This window comes from Chelonia mydas, chromosome 11, assembly GCF_015237465.2.
Source record: "Chelonia mydas isolate rCheMyd1 chromosome 11, rCheMyd1.pri.v2, whole genome shotgun sequence".
Taxonomy (NCBI): domain Eukaryota; kingdom Metazoa; phylum Chordata; order Testudines; family Cheloniidae; genus Chelonia; species Chelonia mydas.
The window spans coordinates 44,709,316-44,723,453 of NC_051251.2; the positions used below are offsets into that span (position 1 = coordinate 44,709,316).

The 14,138-nt window shown below is 39.1% G+C and overlaps 1 protein-coding gene across 1 annotated transcript in view; it reads right to left on the reverse strand.

The window, feature by feature from the left end:
• TTN (titin) overlaps nucleotides 1–7,524 on the reverse strand; it is a 309,138-nt gene extending 301,614 nt beyond the window's left edge. Inside the window, exons 1-3 of the mRNA XM_043525559.1 lie at nucleotides 7,307–7,524; nucleotides 4,727–4,830; nucleotides 697–900 (exon numbers count right to left, since the gene is read on the reverse strand). Coding sequence (XP_043381494.1) covers nucleotides 697–900; nucleotides 4,727–4,817 — 295 coding nt within the window. The 5' untranslated portion in view covers nucleotides 4,818–4,830; nucleotides 7,307–7,524. The remainder of the gene's footprint in view (nucleotides 1–696; nucleotides 901–4,726; nucleotides 4,831–7,306) is intronic.
• Nucleotides 7,525–14,138: the final 6,614 nt, after the last annotated feature.

Sequence of the window (14,138 nt, forward strand, 5' to 3'; positions counted from 1 at the left end):
TTTACTCACATGAGTAAAGCCCTGATCCAGCAAATGCTTACACACATACTTAACTTCATGTGAGTATTTCCATTGCTGTCAATGGGACTACTCACATGAGCAAAGTTGAACATGTGCATAAGAGTTCGCAGAATCAGGGCCTATATTGGTAAGAAAGGGCCAGATCCATTCTATATTCATGTGAGTACAGTGCCACTGAAGTTAATAAGGACCCTATCTTTCAAACCCTTATTCACAGGAATAATCTTTACTGACATGACTAATTCCATTGAAGTTGGTGGTGCTACTTGTGTGAGTAAAGATTACTCTTGAATAAAGGCTTGTAGTGTTAGGACAGGCATCTGGAAGGACTATACTCGTAAGTGTTTGTACAGTCTGGTTCATAGTTTATACTGCTGAAGACTGTTGTAATAGTAATACTTGAAAATTCACCATGAAGCGATGAAGAATCCTATCTACATCTATAAGGAATCTAAGTATATATTGGAGTTTTTTTGGGGAAAAATATCTAGCTCGCTTTACTAGTCAGGAATTTAATTTGTTGTTGCTATCTTGTATGGTGTTTCCATCTCATATTTTTGTGTTATTTTTATCCAAGTTTGGAATATATATGTATAATTTTTATTTTAGCTCCCTCATCTCTGGTGACAAGGGGAAGTGCCAATAGTTTGCTGTCCCTCCTTAACAATACTGTACCTGTGACAAGTAGCTCAACGGTACTAGTGGCTTGCCCAGATCTATTGGTGGCTTGTATGCTGTATCTTCCACTGTTGTCTGCTGTCACGGCGGGGATCACGAGTTTAGCGCGGCCATCGCTAAATGAGATCTGCACGCCGGGCAGAGTTGCAGCGGAGATAACCTGGCCATCCCGAAACCAGCTCACCTCAGGAACTGGGGAACCTACAGAAAGCGGTAGATAAAGAAAGCAATTTCAGCATCATTATAGACCAGGAGCCCCAAAATACTTCTGCTAATTACAAAGATGTATGGCAGTTTTCAACCATCTGAGGGAATTGCTGCGTGCGCACAGGTCTGCAATTACACCAATAGCATAAAATCACAACATTCAAGGTATTTCCCTGATGCAGATGTCTTGACAATACATAGGGTTTTAGTGTAATTCACAGGCTGCTAGATTAAGAAATTCCTCAAACAGTGTCCTGCGCCATTTGAAAGCCCTGTTAAGGGAGTTGGCGTTAGTCTCATTTAAGAATTATATGAAAGATTGAGAAATTCATGGCGGTCAGCCTTTGATTCATTCACTAGTATAAAAAAAATAAAGTACAGTTTCCTTGTAATGAAATTATATAATCCAAGCATTAGGCAACAAGAAGTAAATTGAAAATGCAGCCTGAATTACAGTAGTTCCCCTAATAATGAATTTATTAAATAAGCTACCACTGAAAGTGATTGTAGCAAAAAGTAAAATCAAGAGTTATCTTTATATCTTTCTGGAGAGGATGAGCAAAGCCTCATAGAAGTGAATGAATGAGGGATTCATATAAACTAGCAGAGAGCAGCCACATTGGCTCAGATATTTTACTGTTCAAATATATTATATTCTTAGGAGCAAATCCCTCAGGCAAAAACTCCCACTTTCAGTATAGACTCCATGTATAGTCATAATTGGCCTCCAACTTCAAATGGTAACTTAAACATGACAGGGAAAATGCTCTTCCAGTACTCAGACGGCCAAGAGGAATCCTTGTGAAGGGAGAAGAATCCTACTACCCATGTCACAGACCAGGAGACAAGCGGCTCTGTGGGGCCTATTCCAGAAGAGAGGACTCTTTGTGGTCCCAGGAGACCCCTTTTCTAAGACGGAGGGACCCAACTATCTGTTAAGTGGTGGATCTCCATCCTCACCCATGTCTCTCCATCCACCCCTCCATTTCCCCGAATCCCTTTTATGCACAGCCATGCAGAAGCCCCATAATGTTGGGTTCTATGCATGGCAAGGTTGTGAAGTTATGTATGACCTCTTCCAATAATGCCCAACTGCAGAAGTGGACCAGTTCCATTGCGAAAAGGCCCTTTATAGCCTCAGGAGGCGGCCCTGAGGCTGCACTAGTAGAGTTGCCCTTCAGCTGCTACTACAGTCTCAAGAGTCTCTATCTTTGTGTGCGCCAAAGGCCCTAAGGCTGCAGACTTCTGCCCCCTAACACTTTCAAAGACTCCCTAAAGAACCCAGTTACTTATTTGAACTCTGTATGAGGCCAAGAATATGATGGTATGAGAATATAGGCTGTGAGGGAGAAAGTTTTTGTTGGGAGTCTGCAATCACTCTAGACTTGTTTCAAAAAGTTGCAGATTTTGCTATTTTTCATGGCCAAAAAAATAAGCTGGAGTTATTTTGTTTTATATTTATATATAAAAATCAAATAATTCAGACATTATATATAAAAGTATGTGACCAGTCTGGGAAAGAGAGAGACTTTTCAAACCAAAAATAGAAACACCACATTTAGGTGCTTATAGTTTCATAGATGTAGCTAAGCAAATACCAAGGATTAGGGGGTTGCTCAGTTTTCAAGGGACCAGTTTGAGACGCTTTGGGTCTGAGTTTCACAAGCATAGAGCATACCAAGAGTGAAGCTTGTAAATGCAGGCTTGTTGTTGCTCAGTATTTGGAAGGGAATAACCCAAATAAACTAACAGGAGTGCAAGCTAACTCTTTATTAATGAATGCAAAATCCAGACAATACTGTGGAAACAGACACACACACACACACAAGCAATTCATAGTATGGTTCATATATATAATTTACTTTATTTACTCTAGTGTTATAGGCTGCATCCTGTAGTGTTTATTAAGCACACTTTTAGTACTCGCAGATTAATTGTGCTCTTCCTATTCAATCTAGAATTATATATAATATTTGACTTGTATATAAAATGGCTTTATTCAAAGGTAAAGACAAGGATTGAATTTAATATGCACAATGATTGATAAAAGAGACCACTATCCAGTGACAAAAATAAAGTTACACTGTCTGTGATTGAGAAGGTCAGATTCCAGGAAATAAAATCTTCACAATTTGTTGTACGTTAGAAAAACAGAATACTGAATCACTGCCAGAACTGTCAGACCTGATGAGTGGCTTTGGGGAGGGAGGGATGTTCCAGTATCCCACAACATGAATAAGAGCTAAGAAAATATTGGTTCACATAAGTTTGGGGCCTAAAATAAAAGAATGGTACATGCAGTTATAAAACTGATGTATCTCTTATCAGTATTAAATTAAGTTGCACTCACAGATATTACAGGCTATTATAAATGAAAAGAAAATAGCTGAAATCATCCATTCATCAAGAACTTCAGCATCATAACTGGTTTTAATGATACATTTATCTATTTTACTTTTATGGTTAATGGATTTATTACAAGGGTGATTTTCCTCAGCATATCTATATAACTTCATATGACACCTACATCAAACAAAAATTCCGCCCTGTTACAGAAGGCTGGGATGGCTAACACTGGAGTAGTGGATCAAACCCTGAAAAGTGGGTACAAAATAATCCACAGATGTAAATGGGCATATGGAGGTGTTCATATCATCCTATGTTAATCAAAGAGTCCAAAATGTTGGTATAGGTCTGGGTGCAAAAGTATGATTGGCAGCCACACTTTGGAGTAAGTATATCTTAGACCAGGGCAATGATTATCAGCCACAGCAAACGTCAAAGGTGGCTATGGTGCTGGACAGACAACATATCTGCCAGGGGGTAATTGTACAACTTCAGTTCATGTATGCTTTGTTTTATAGTATGTGGTAGTCACAGTGCTAACACCAACACCCTAATACACTTCCTTAACCATGTCATTCTGTGCCACTTCTCCTTAATACTGAGCATGTGTTAAAGCTACTCCTGGAACAAGGCATTGGTTGCTCTGACACTTATTTTGATTAACTAATAGGGTTTGAGTGGGGCTTTGTACATTCTCTGTGTTCATGCTGACTCATTCACTATTTTTGTTGTACGTTAAGAATTGATAATATGGCACTTCATTTAAAAATGAAGGTGCTTCTTTAAGTTGCTCCATGATCTTAGTTATGTTTGGACAATCTTACATTACCTCTAAACAGACTTTCCTACCATTTTGAGTGGGCACAGAAGCCCAAATTCGGTGCTTACAACCATATGACTCCACCAAGATCATAGAGTCAAGGGGGTTGAATGGGGCGTAAGTCAACAGAAAATGAGCCAGTGTGCCCAGCACAAAAAAAATGGTCCCCTTTTGCTTTGGATCAGCAATGAACCTCCTGCTGCTTGGCCCTCACTCTGTCATGTTGCCACAGACTCTGTGCATACATCCCTAGATCTCTCACTAGCTCAGTTTGCACTTTTATCCCTATTTCTTCCTTTGGTTTGTAAACTGGGGCCCAAGTCTGCTCCTATTGAAGTCAATGAGAATTTGACCACAGACTTAGGTGGTAGCACAATTGGGCCTGTCCTTTGATCCATCATAATTCTGCACAGTATGTCTGCTGGAATCTGATAACACTTTCTGAAGTAGGCTAATCCATTGAAGAAATGGCATTATATTACTTGACCTTTTCAGGGCTGTCAGATTTGGATATATTCATGTACTGACAATCTTTACTCCATCACATTACAGGACTATCTAAAGCATCAGCAATTGTATGTTTGCCTTACATTTCCACAACATAAATAATTCAGGACCAAGAAATGAAGGTAGTCAGAAAGAAATAAGTCTTACCACTAACGTGAGCCTCAAAGGTTGCGGCACTACCCTCCAGTGCCACAACACTTTGTAACGGCTGCGTAAACGTTGGTGCTTTTGTCGTCATCTTTATAGGCACTCTGAAAGAAAGAGGAAAACATAATTAGATGTCAAATGCCAAGCTCTTTAAAGTTCTTACTGTACATATTTCCTCTCCCTTCTTACTGTACTGCCACTTTTTTTTTGTACATGGTATGGAATGATTTATCCTTCTCAGCCTTAAACCATATTGGCCTGACTATGCTTTAATATTGGAATTGTTGGAATATAATAATTTCACTTGTAGGGCCTGCTCCTGCTCCCACTGAAGACAATAATACAACTCCTATTGACTTCATTGGAGTGAGCTATGTTCTAGTGGATTAAGCATGGCACCAGGAGACTGGGTCCTACTGTTGATTCTGCCCCTGACTCATTGTCTGACCTTGTGTAGGTCACTTAGCCTCTTTGCTTCCATCGCCCCATCTGTCATAAAGGGAAAATAATCCTTATTCATACAGGTCCAAAGTGTTCTGGGATGAATTGAAAGTGTTCTGTAAAACATCATTAGATTCACTGGGAACAGAATTAGGCTTTAAATAGCAACTTAAAAGGAATGTGGATGTCTGCAATCTAGTTGGCCTTTAATAATTAAAGGACAGCTGGGAGGCTTCCCTTTTTTAAGGTATACTGTAAGAAGTGAATAATCTTATGCAAAAGCATATTGGCATTAAAGATGCAGACAAAATTCAACTATTTCTCAGACAGTAGCTCAGTGCAATCTGGAATACTGAGAAACAGCTACCTTTGAAACATGAGCTAGGGTATAAGGTAGCCACTGACACACATGACTTGAACAACTGCAGGAAGGTGTGAAATCTGAAGGAAAAAAAGTGTGTCCTCTCTTCCTATGCATAATAATTCTTTGTATAAAAGAAACACACTGAAAGCCATGGAAAAGAATACATATTAGAGATATTTTGTACTTTATTTTAAAAGGGCTTATTTTAATTGTATGTTGAATTTAAATGAATTAAGTTTGAATATTTCTAATGCTTACATACCCCTCTCCTTAATAATAAGGTCACACTGTTTTAAACTGAAGTTATAATTTCCTTGATTAAAAAACCACCATGTGAATATAATGTTATCATCATGATTTACCAGATAAGAGATATCTTGATAATCTTTTTTTAGGTGTCTGGACTTTGTAGTGATACATTCCTATATACTCTGAGTTGTGCATTTACTTTTGATTCTGCGTCTGATATTGCCACAGTACCAGACATAATTATAAATATATAAGAAAATAAACCTTTATTCAAATCTAACTATGGGCCAGCTCCTGCCGTCCTTAACTGGGTTGAAAAATATCTTACGCTGAGGAGCAGACCCATTGAAATCAGTGCCTGGCTCTTCAAAGGAGCCCAGACTTGTTTGGAGCCTGACTCCCATTCACTTTCAATGACATAAGGGCACCTAACTCCTGTAGGCTCCTTTGAAAATCCTACACAGTGTGACTAAATGTGCAGTAATGTACTATTCAAGGTGAATAAAAGGGGCAGCATCTGATGCTCTATTGGGTTGTGTGAAAATTTACATGAAAGGCACTATGTGTATTGTCTTCATGAGTTGTACTGACACTTTTTGTAACTTGGTATATGGGGTGATTTTTTTGTTTCTGAAATTTTTCAATTTGTGAAATAGTTTAAACAAATTAGGTATAACTGACATTTAATCTCCTGATGACACCAATTTCCAAAAATGTGCAAAAGCAAGATAGTACAAATTATTTTAATGTATACTTATTCTTCTCATATCTACTTCAATCGTGGATTAATGATTTGACAGTCATTTGAAAGAGAAAAAATTTAGTATTTTAAATAAACAGTATAAAAACTATACAGATTATTTCCAAACTCCAGAATATGTTGGGTATTATTTAATTAAGTATAATTGATGATGAATTCATTGAAAGTTTAAATCTCTCATTGGATAGACAAATTTCAATGATTAAGATTTTGAACTTATAAGGCTTTTGTATAATTATGATTAAAAGGTATGCATCTGAAATATCAGGCTCCAAAAATAACTTCCCCAGCTATGACTGACAGCAGACAAGTGTTCCAGAGCTGCTGTGTAATTGATACCTTCGCAGTTGATTCCCTTAAAAAGTCATCAGTGCTTAGCTGATACCATATGCATTTTATCAGAGCTATTCTTGGAGCTTCTTGGTTTATCTGTGAGTAATATAACCTTGAACACTCCCAGCATACATAAAAAAGTTTGTAAGTTAACTGACATTTCCATATACATTTCAAAGCCTAATTTAAACGTTTCTTTAATATCAAATGCACTTAAAGAACTATTAATTGAATTTTATCAAAACTCACATTCAGAAACATAAGACGACATTCTTGACAAAGAACTTTAATGTTCAGTGTTTATAGACTATATTTTTATTACATACACATACACCATATGCCCATAAATATACATTTATATTGATGTGTTCTATCAAAACGATTAATAACTGACAAAGAAATATAGTTATACTATTAAAAAAATGCCACTAACCTGATTTCTCAAGAGTGCCTAAAAGGAGTGGGCAAAGCCCAGCGAAAGTTTCGTAAACGACGTCCTTATCCAGAGTAAGATTTTAGACAATCCCAATATGAGAATCGTTGAGCCTCTAATCATTGAAAACAAAACTACACAGTCTTGACAGTGTAGTTTTGCTTTTCTTTGCAATCCCTACACCCGAGGCGAGGCTGGGAATGCACGACTGCTCAGAAGTGCTCACATAGTTGTTTTACTTTATATACCCCTGATCTGCTGACAGCTCTGCATCATCATGTCAGTGCCACTTCTGATTGGTTTTCTAAAAAAAAGCATCATGGGAGATGCAATCATACACCACCTGTTGGTCTGATGGACAGTACTAATTTTGGCAGCACAAAAGGGATTCACTGAGAAAATGAACCAGTATATTCAGAGTTTATTCTACTTTAAAGTCCAATCATTTTATTTGCAGTTGCTAATTAGTTACATCACAGATTTAAGAAGAAATTATGAGGAAGGATTTTTATTAAATAGCACAGAACACAGTCAAATCAATAGTGGTCCTGCCCGTCAGATCCAACCTTACAGTCTCTTCCCCTACAATGACTAAGTAGCTACCAAATGCATCTGTCAATCATCAGGTCACATAAGTAAGTGGACCTCATACATGAGCCTTAAATTGGTTATTTATATGTATATTTTTAAATTGCAAGTTGAAAGTTTGTGTTTGAAACCAGGTAGATATGCTTTTTTTGTTACAGTTAAAAATCTTTTTACTGCTAACTAGATATTTCTTTCAGTAGGACTTGTCAAAAGGAATGTCTGAAATGCAGGAACATGAATGTCAAGAAGGCGCGTACACAGCAGCAACTTTTGCAATGGTTTAAAACCCAGTCTTTAGCCCTCCCTCCTGACTGCCCTTATTAGGGGCCTGTGTAGGACTCATGCAGCCCCTGCACCAATGAGCTATGCCTTTCCCATATTGCTTGCTGAGAGGTCTTTGGCTGAGCCAGGCCCAGCTTTACCAGGCTGTGGGGCTAGCTGTGTCACCAGCTGCATTTGCCTCAAAACCAGAAGTCAGAGGCAGAAGGAGCCTTTGTGCTGTCTTCTGCAACTGGGACAGCCACTGTTCTAAGATACCTGTGTGCACCTGTGTGTCAGGGTGTTAGTGCCTCCTTATGCAACCTTCATTTTCCTGTCTGACAATATGGTACCAAACTAAGCTCCTATTTAGCAAACCACTTAAGCACGTGCTTAACTGGCTCCCTGAGACTTCTCAGTCTTAAAGTTACATGTCTGGTTCAGTGCTTTGTTAGACAGGGGGTGTAGGGCTGGCTTATGCCCCAAGGTACACAGTGAAAAGAGGTCATCGGTGCACAGATGCTCTTGCAAAAGGGCTGGGGAAGGGGGGCAGGCGGGAACCTCTTCTGTGGTACCATCCCCGCCTCCTTAGACTCTGCAGAAGAATCTCTGCAGGCACAAAAACTCAAATGTGAGGAAGAGAGGCTGATGTGGAAGGCAGGGCAGGAAGAGAAGGTAAACAAAGTTCCATCATGAACCTCACATGGAATACTTAGGAGAGCAAATACAAACAAGTTTTTCTATGCCAGCCCACTTCATGCTCAAGAAGCCCCCCTCCTCCCATGGCAGCCCCATAACTGTGGAGTGCATGGTCACATTGCCAGGGCGCTGAAGGAAAGGAAGCTTCTGAGGCACAATGTCTCTCCATGGATGGAGCACCCTGCAATGTGCTGTTTTGAAGGGAGCAGGGGAGAGTACGTCACTTCCCCTTCATAGACTGACCTGAAGAAAACTCTGTGAGGAGAATCTCAGAGTTTTACACCCTCTAACCCATTCTTGGGGTGGTTTCCATAGAAGGGATTGATCTAGCCTTTAGTTTACTTTTCTGGTTAAAAAGGTAATCTTTAAGGGCATTTTTGCTGCACAAGGGTCAGGGGAAAGGAGCAGCAGCAATTATTGTAATCTCCCACATTGGTGCAGTGTCCACTTGACAGTGTTGGAAGACCGGTATCATACCGCATTCGTTAGTCTATGGTCTGGACGGGGTTAGTCAGAGAAAAGCTAGTCTATCCGCATCAATTTACTGTCATAACATGAGGCAGGCCTTGACTGCAGCTAGGATTTACATTTATATTTTTCATAGTGAAAGGAATTTACTCTACAACAACCACATTAGCAGGCAGTAAAATTTTCTCCAAAGTTGTGCAAGTGGTAAAACTGGTGAAAAATCACGTCTGCAACAGCATATTGACTTCAAATTTCTCTTTAAAAAAAAAAAGTAAAAGTCACTGGTGTTATGGAGACATAAGTAAAATGAAGAGTGTAGCATAAAAATCATAGGATTAAATTAATCATTTTTAAAATCTCAAAAAAGCTGATATTTTATTACCTTTCCAATATGTGTATTTTGGTTAGGAGGTCAAATGTTACTATTTCTTCTAGAAAAGGGGGATGAAAATCCCACAAATGGCAACATTCCTTTAAACCAAGTCATGAAGTATCACAGAAAACTAAGGTTTTGTATCCAAACATGAAGCAAAAATGGAAAATGTTCTGTAAGTGCTAAACATCACTACATGTTTAAAGCTGCATTCACCAACTCCAACCTTTTTGCATATACATTGTGGTTTGTAACACAGGCACGGGATTCCACCTGCACAAAGTTCATTGCAGAATAAGGGTGTTGGGGCAGATCCTCAGCTAGTACAAATTGGCTTAGCTCCATTGTCCTTAATGCTATGGCAATTTACACTTGCTGAAGATCTGACCACCGCCTTTTAAAAACAAACAAAAAAACACGGTCACGTGCAATTTCTTAGATAATGGTAGATAACTCTTAACCAGTGCTTTGCATCTTTAGATCACAAAGAGCTTTACAAAAGGTCAGTATCTTCATCCCCATTTTCCAGATGAGGAAACTGAAGCACAGGGAGGGAAGTGACTTGTCCAAATTCACCCAGCAGGCCAATGGCAAAACTGGGACTTGAAACCAGGTTTTCCTTGTCCACTAAGCTACATTGGCTCATAATATATCATATCATATATACAAGTTTCACCTCCCACAAAACCCTTAGACACATTAGCCCTTGGAGAAATGGGTACTACAATGCACATACTATTTCTCAAAATATACACTATGTCAGAAATAGAATATGATCTTTAGTGTAATAAAATATTATGGGCCTGATACTACAAATACTTCTATATGTGAGTAACTTTACTCATGCAAGTAGTCCTTTTGACTACAATGAGTGAAGGTGCATAAGGGAAACAATTACTTCAATGCGCCTGCATGTGGAAGTGTTGCAGGATCAAATCTTTAGTCATAAGAGCGTGGAACATTAACTTCACTGTTTCCTGACTTTTGAATGCTTCACCATACAGCTTTAACAGGCTCTTAATGTACTTTTAAAATGGGGTGTCCCTAGTTTATTAAAAAAATTAAAAATCAATAATATGCACCTATTTGCTTAACAGCAGTAGAGTGCACTGTACTGCAAAATATATGCAGTCGATAGGACAGGAGCCCTGTGTTCTTTCCTGCTCCCCTTCCCACTACACATTCATTCACTAAGGCTTTGTCTACAATATGGAGACTATACTGGCATATCTATGCCAGCAGAGCCATGGAGTATAGACTCAGCCTACACCCAACAGAGGAGCTTCTCTTTTGGTGTAGGACCACCACCTCCTTGAATCACATTAGTTACATCAATGGAAGCTGTATCTACGCTGGGGTTTTTGTTGACATAGCTATGTCAGTCAGGGGTATGTTTTTTCATACTTCTGACAGATGTAGCTATTCCAATATAACTTTTCAGTGTAGGTCAAGCCTAAGTGTATGGAGAGAGGTAGAGCCCCACCTCCTCTCCTACGTACCTTTGTTTTCTTTACACACCTTCTCTCAATGTGAAAGAGTAGGTTGTGTATGAACTTTCTCTAACGCGCACACCCTTTCCAGAGCCAACAGAACTTGACAAGCAAGCAGTTACTGGATCACAGTCAACAAATCAAAGCACATGTACAAAGTGTTTTTCTAAACCCTTATAACACTGACAAGCCAAAAATCAATTTTCACCGACATGACCTAGAGCATAAATCCCTGTTGAGTTGCTAGTTTTCTAAACTCTTCAAAACAAAACATTTTTATAATTCCCCTGCTTCAGCCTGGAAAATGGCTGAACTGCTCCCCTCCTCCCCCACAAACTTTCCAAAAACATTTTCTCCTGGACTGAAAACAAACATGCCAAGTTTCAGCCTGAAAGACAAAAATTTTATAAGCAAAAGAAAACATTTGCAATGACATCTGTGCAACCATATCCACATAATACCGCTAATGAAACAGTAAGTATCTTTGGCCAGACTGATGGCTTGGGATGCTTGCACTCCATTACACAACCATGTGAGAAAGCCAAGTTCCACACTAACCAACCTCAGGGCCCTTAATGGAGCCTGGAAATATGACAAAGACAATGATAGGAACCTGGAGAGAATACACAGACTACGCTGATCTTCTCCACTCATAGCACCTCCTAGGGGTCAGCTATTGAGTGATAGGGTCTGTTGGAGGATGCCTACATTTACAGCTGAAAAGTTGATGCTGCTGTCAGGTGCTGGTGCTATCTGAGATGGTGGGATAAGATAAACAAGAACTGAGGCTTTGAATGAAGAAGATACCAACTAGGAATGAATCTTCCCATCTCTCTCCTGAAAACAGTCTTAGCTGTAGTGCTCTGTGTGTGCGTGTGTGTGTCAGTGTCATAAAATAGCAGGCAGATGGTCTCCATAATGTATTACATCTTTTCCATTTTTAATTTCTAGGATTCTATGAGTGATTTAGGTGTGCTTATTGTCAGAAAAGTGAGTATGTAAACAAAAGACACCTTAACAGATCTGTTCCCTGTATGCATTCAGTTATATCTATTTGCCTTGCTGACAATGACAAATCATAGCAGTGTCACAAAACTATGGGAGAGTATGTTGAATTCTGTTTCATATATTACCTAACATTGTTAATAAAAAATCCACAGCTGGAACTTAATCAACAGTCAGGATGGTAAGCCAGATAAGGAGTAGGAGGGAAAAAAAACAAAACAAAACATAACACCCAAAAAGCAAAAACCGAGCTTGACTTTCAAATCCCAAGCCGTGTCTGAAGGTCTGGGAATTAAAAACAAACAAACAAAAAAATGCACTCGTTTTTCAATGAGCAAATTGGCTATGGAATCAGGGACAATAGACATAAAACCCCACAGTTTCATGTTCACAGAATCACTTTTTCAGAGATTTAGTTATCCTGCAATTTCTAACACTACTTCTATAAACAGTCCAGCTGATAAGAGATATTACAGAACTAAAGTGTTTATCAATTTTAATTTTACAGTCTATGTGTGAGACATGTAATTAAATAGCCCATACTCCAATTCCCTGGGTTTAAAGGCTATTAAAAATAAAATATTTAACACTGGCCTTTAACCCACTGTCAATACCTGCGTGAATAAGATGTACAAGTGAAATATTTATTGACTGAAGATGATTATAGGGGACTCACAGCATATAGGTTTTGTCTTTGTTGATTTTTATGTTCATGGTTTTAGACTGAGAGACAGCTGCTAATGTGTTATTTGGGTCCCCATTTGCAAGGGTGAAGTTCACCCCCATGCGTAGAGGGCCAGAGCAAAGTCTTAAACTTCCAAAACAGGGCTACAGTGGGATTTAAGTGGTGCATAAACCTAGTACTCACCTGGGGACACAGGACATTCACTTAAAGTATCAATTTTCCAAACCTTTGCACCACAGACGTGCTTTACAAAATGCACACGGCATCAGCTATGTTGGCGAAATAACACACAGTAGTATAGGAATAGGAGGCTGTGTTGCACAAACTGTCTGCTGCATGGGGCTTTGAAAATTTGGATCTGAGTGACCATTGAGGAACAGCTATTTTAGAGTCTGAAAGTCCTGCTGGTTCAACTCCTTCTCAAATTGATAACCAAACTATGGCTTTTACTGTTCCTCTTCCTCCAATACTTCCATTGCAGGTGTTAAGTGGCTTCTAGAATGTCTGCTGCTGATCTGGTGGTAGTCTTGGAACTCTTTAAGGATAACTGTAGGAGCGTCTGCAATCCAAAGGAAGAAACCCAGTTTTCCAACATAAGTGAAAGTGACAGGTGGCCTATCACCAGACACTATAATCCAAGTCTTGCAAACAAGATGCATATATGTATTAAGCTGCCTTAAAAAATTTCATCTGCCCAGAGACCATCTTTGTAGCAATCCTGAGTAGGCCCCGCCTTCCAGTTGCCAGAAATGATTCCTTGTCCATGCACAGGCTCCCTAGGAGCATTGCCAGAGACCTTGGGAACTAATCAGCCCCCCACTCCAGGTTTTAAATACATAGGATTAGCCAGCCACAGAGACAAAAATTTATTTCTATCATTCCCTGATTATAGAAGCCATTAACCCTTGCCTGTATCAATGAAAATTGAAGAACTGAAGTCCTCCATTAGCTACTTAAGAGGAAAAGGGGGAAAACTTGCTCTTCTCTCCTTCAGTTGCTTGTGTACCACACTTGATATTTGTTCTCAGTCTTGCTGACAGAATGGGTACAAGAAAACTGACCTACCAACAAGGATGACTGTGGTCTTGAGAGGCCTATGAAAAGGTACTTAAAAAAGTAGAGGGGAATTTACTAATATCACTTATAAACACACCTCAAAAGAAGGTGTGTTTTCTAATTTGTCTTACAAGCCAGGATAAAACAACTGAAGTCGAAACCACAACATTTACATCAAGTAGATTCTGCTATGCATGTGACTTTATTAAT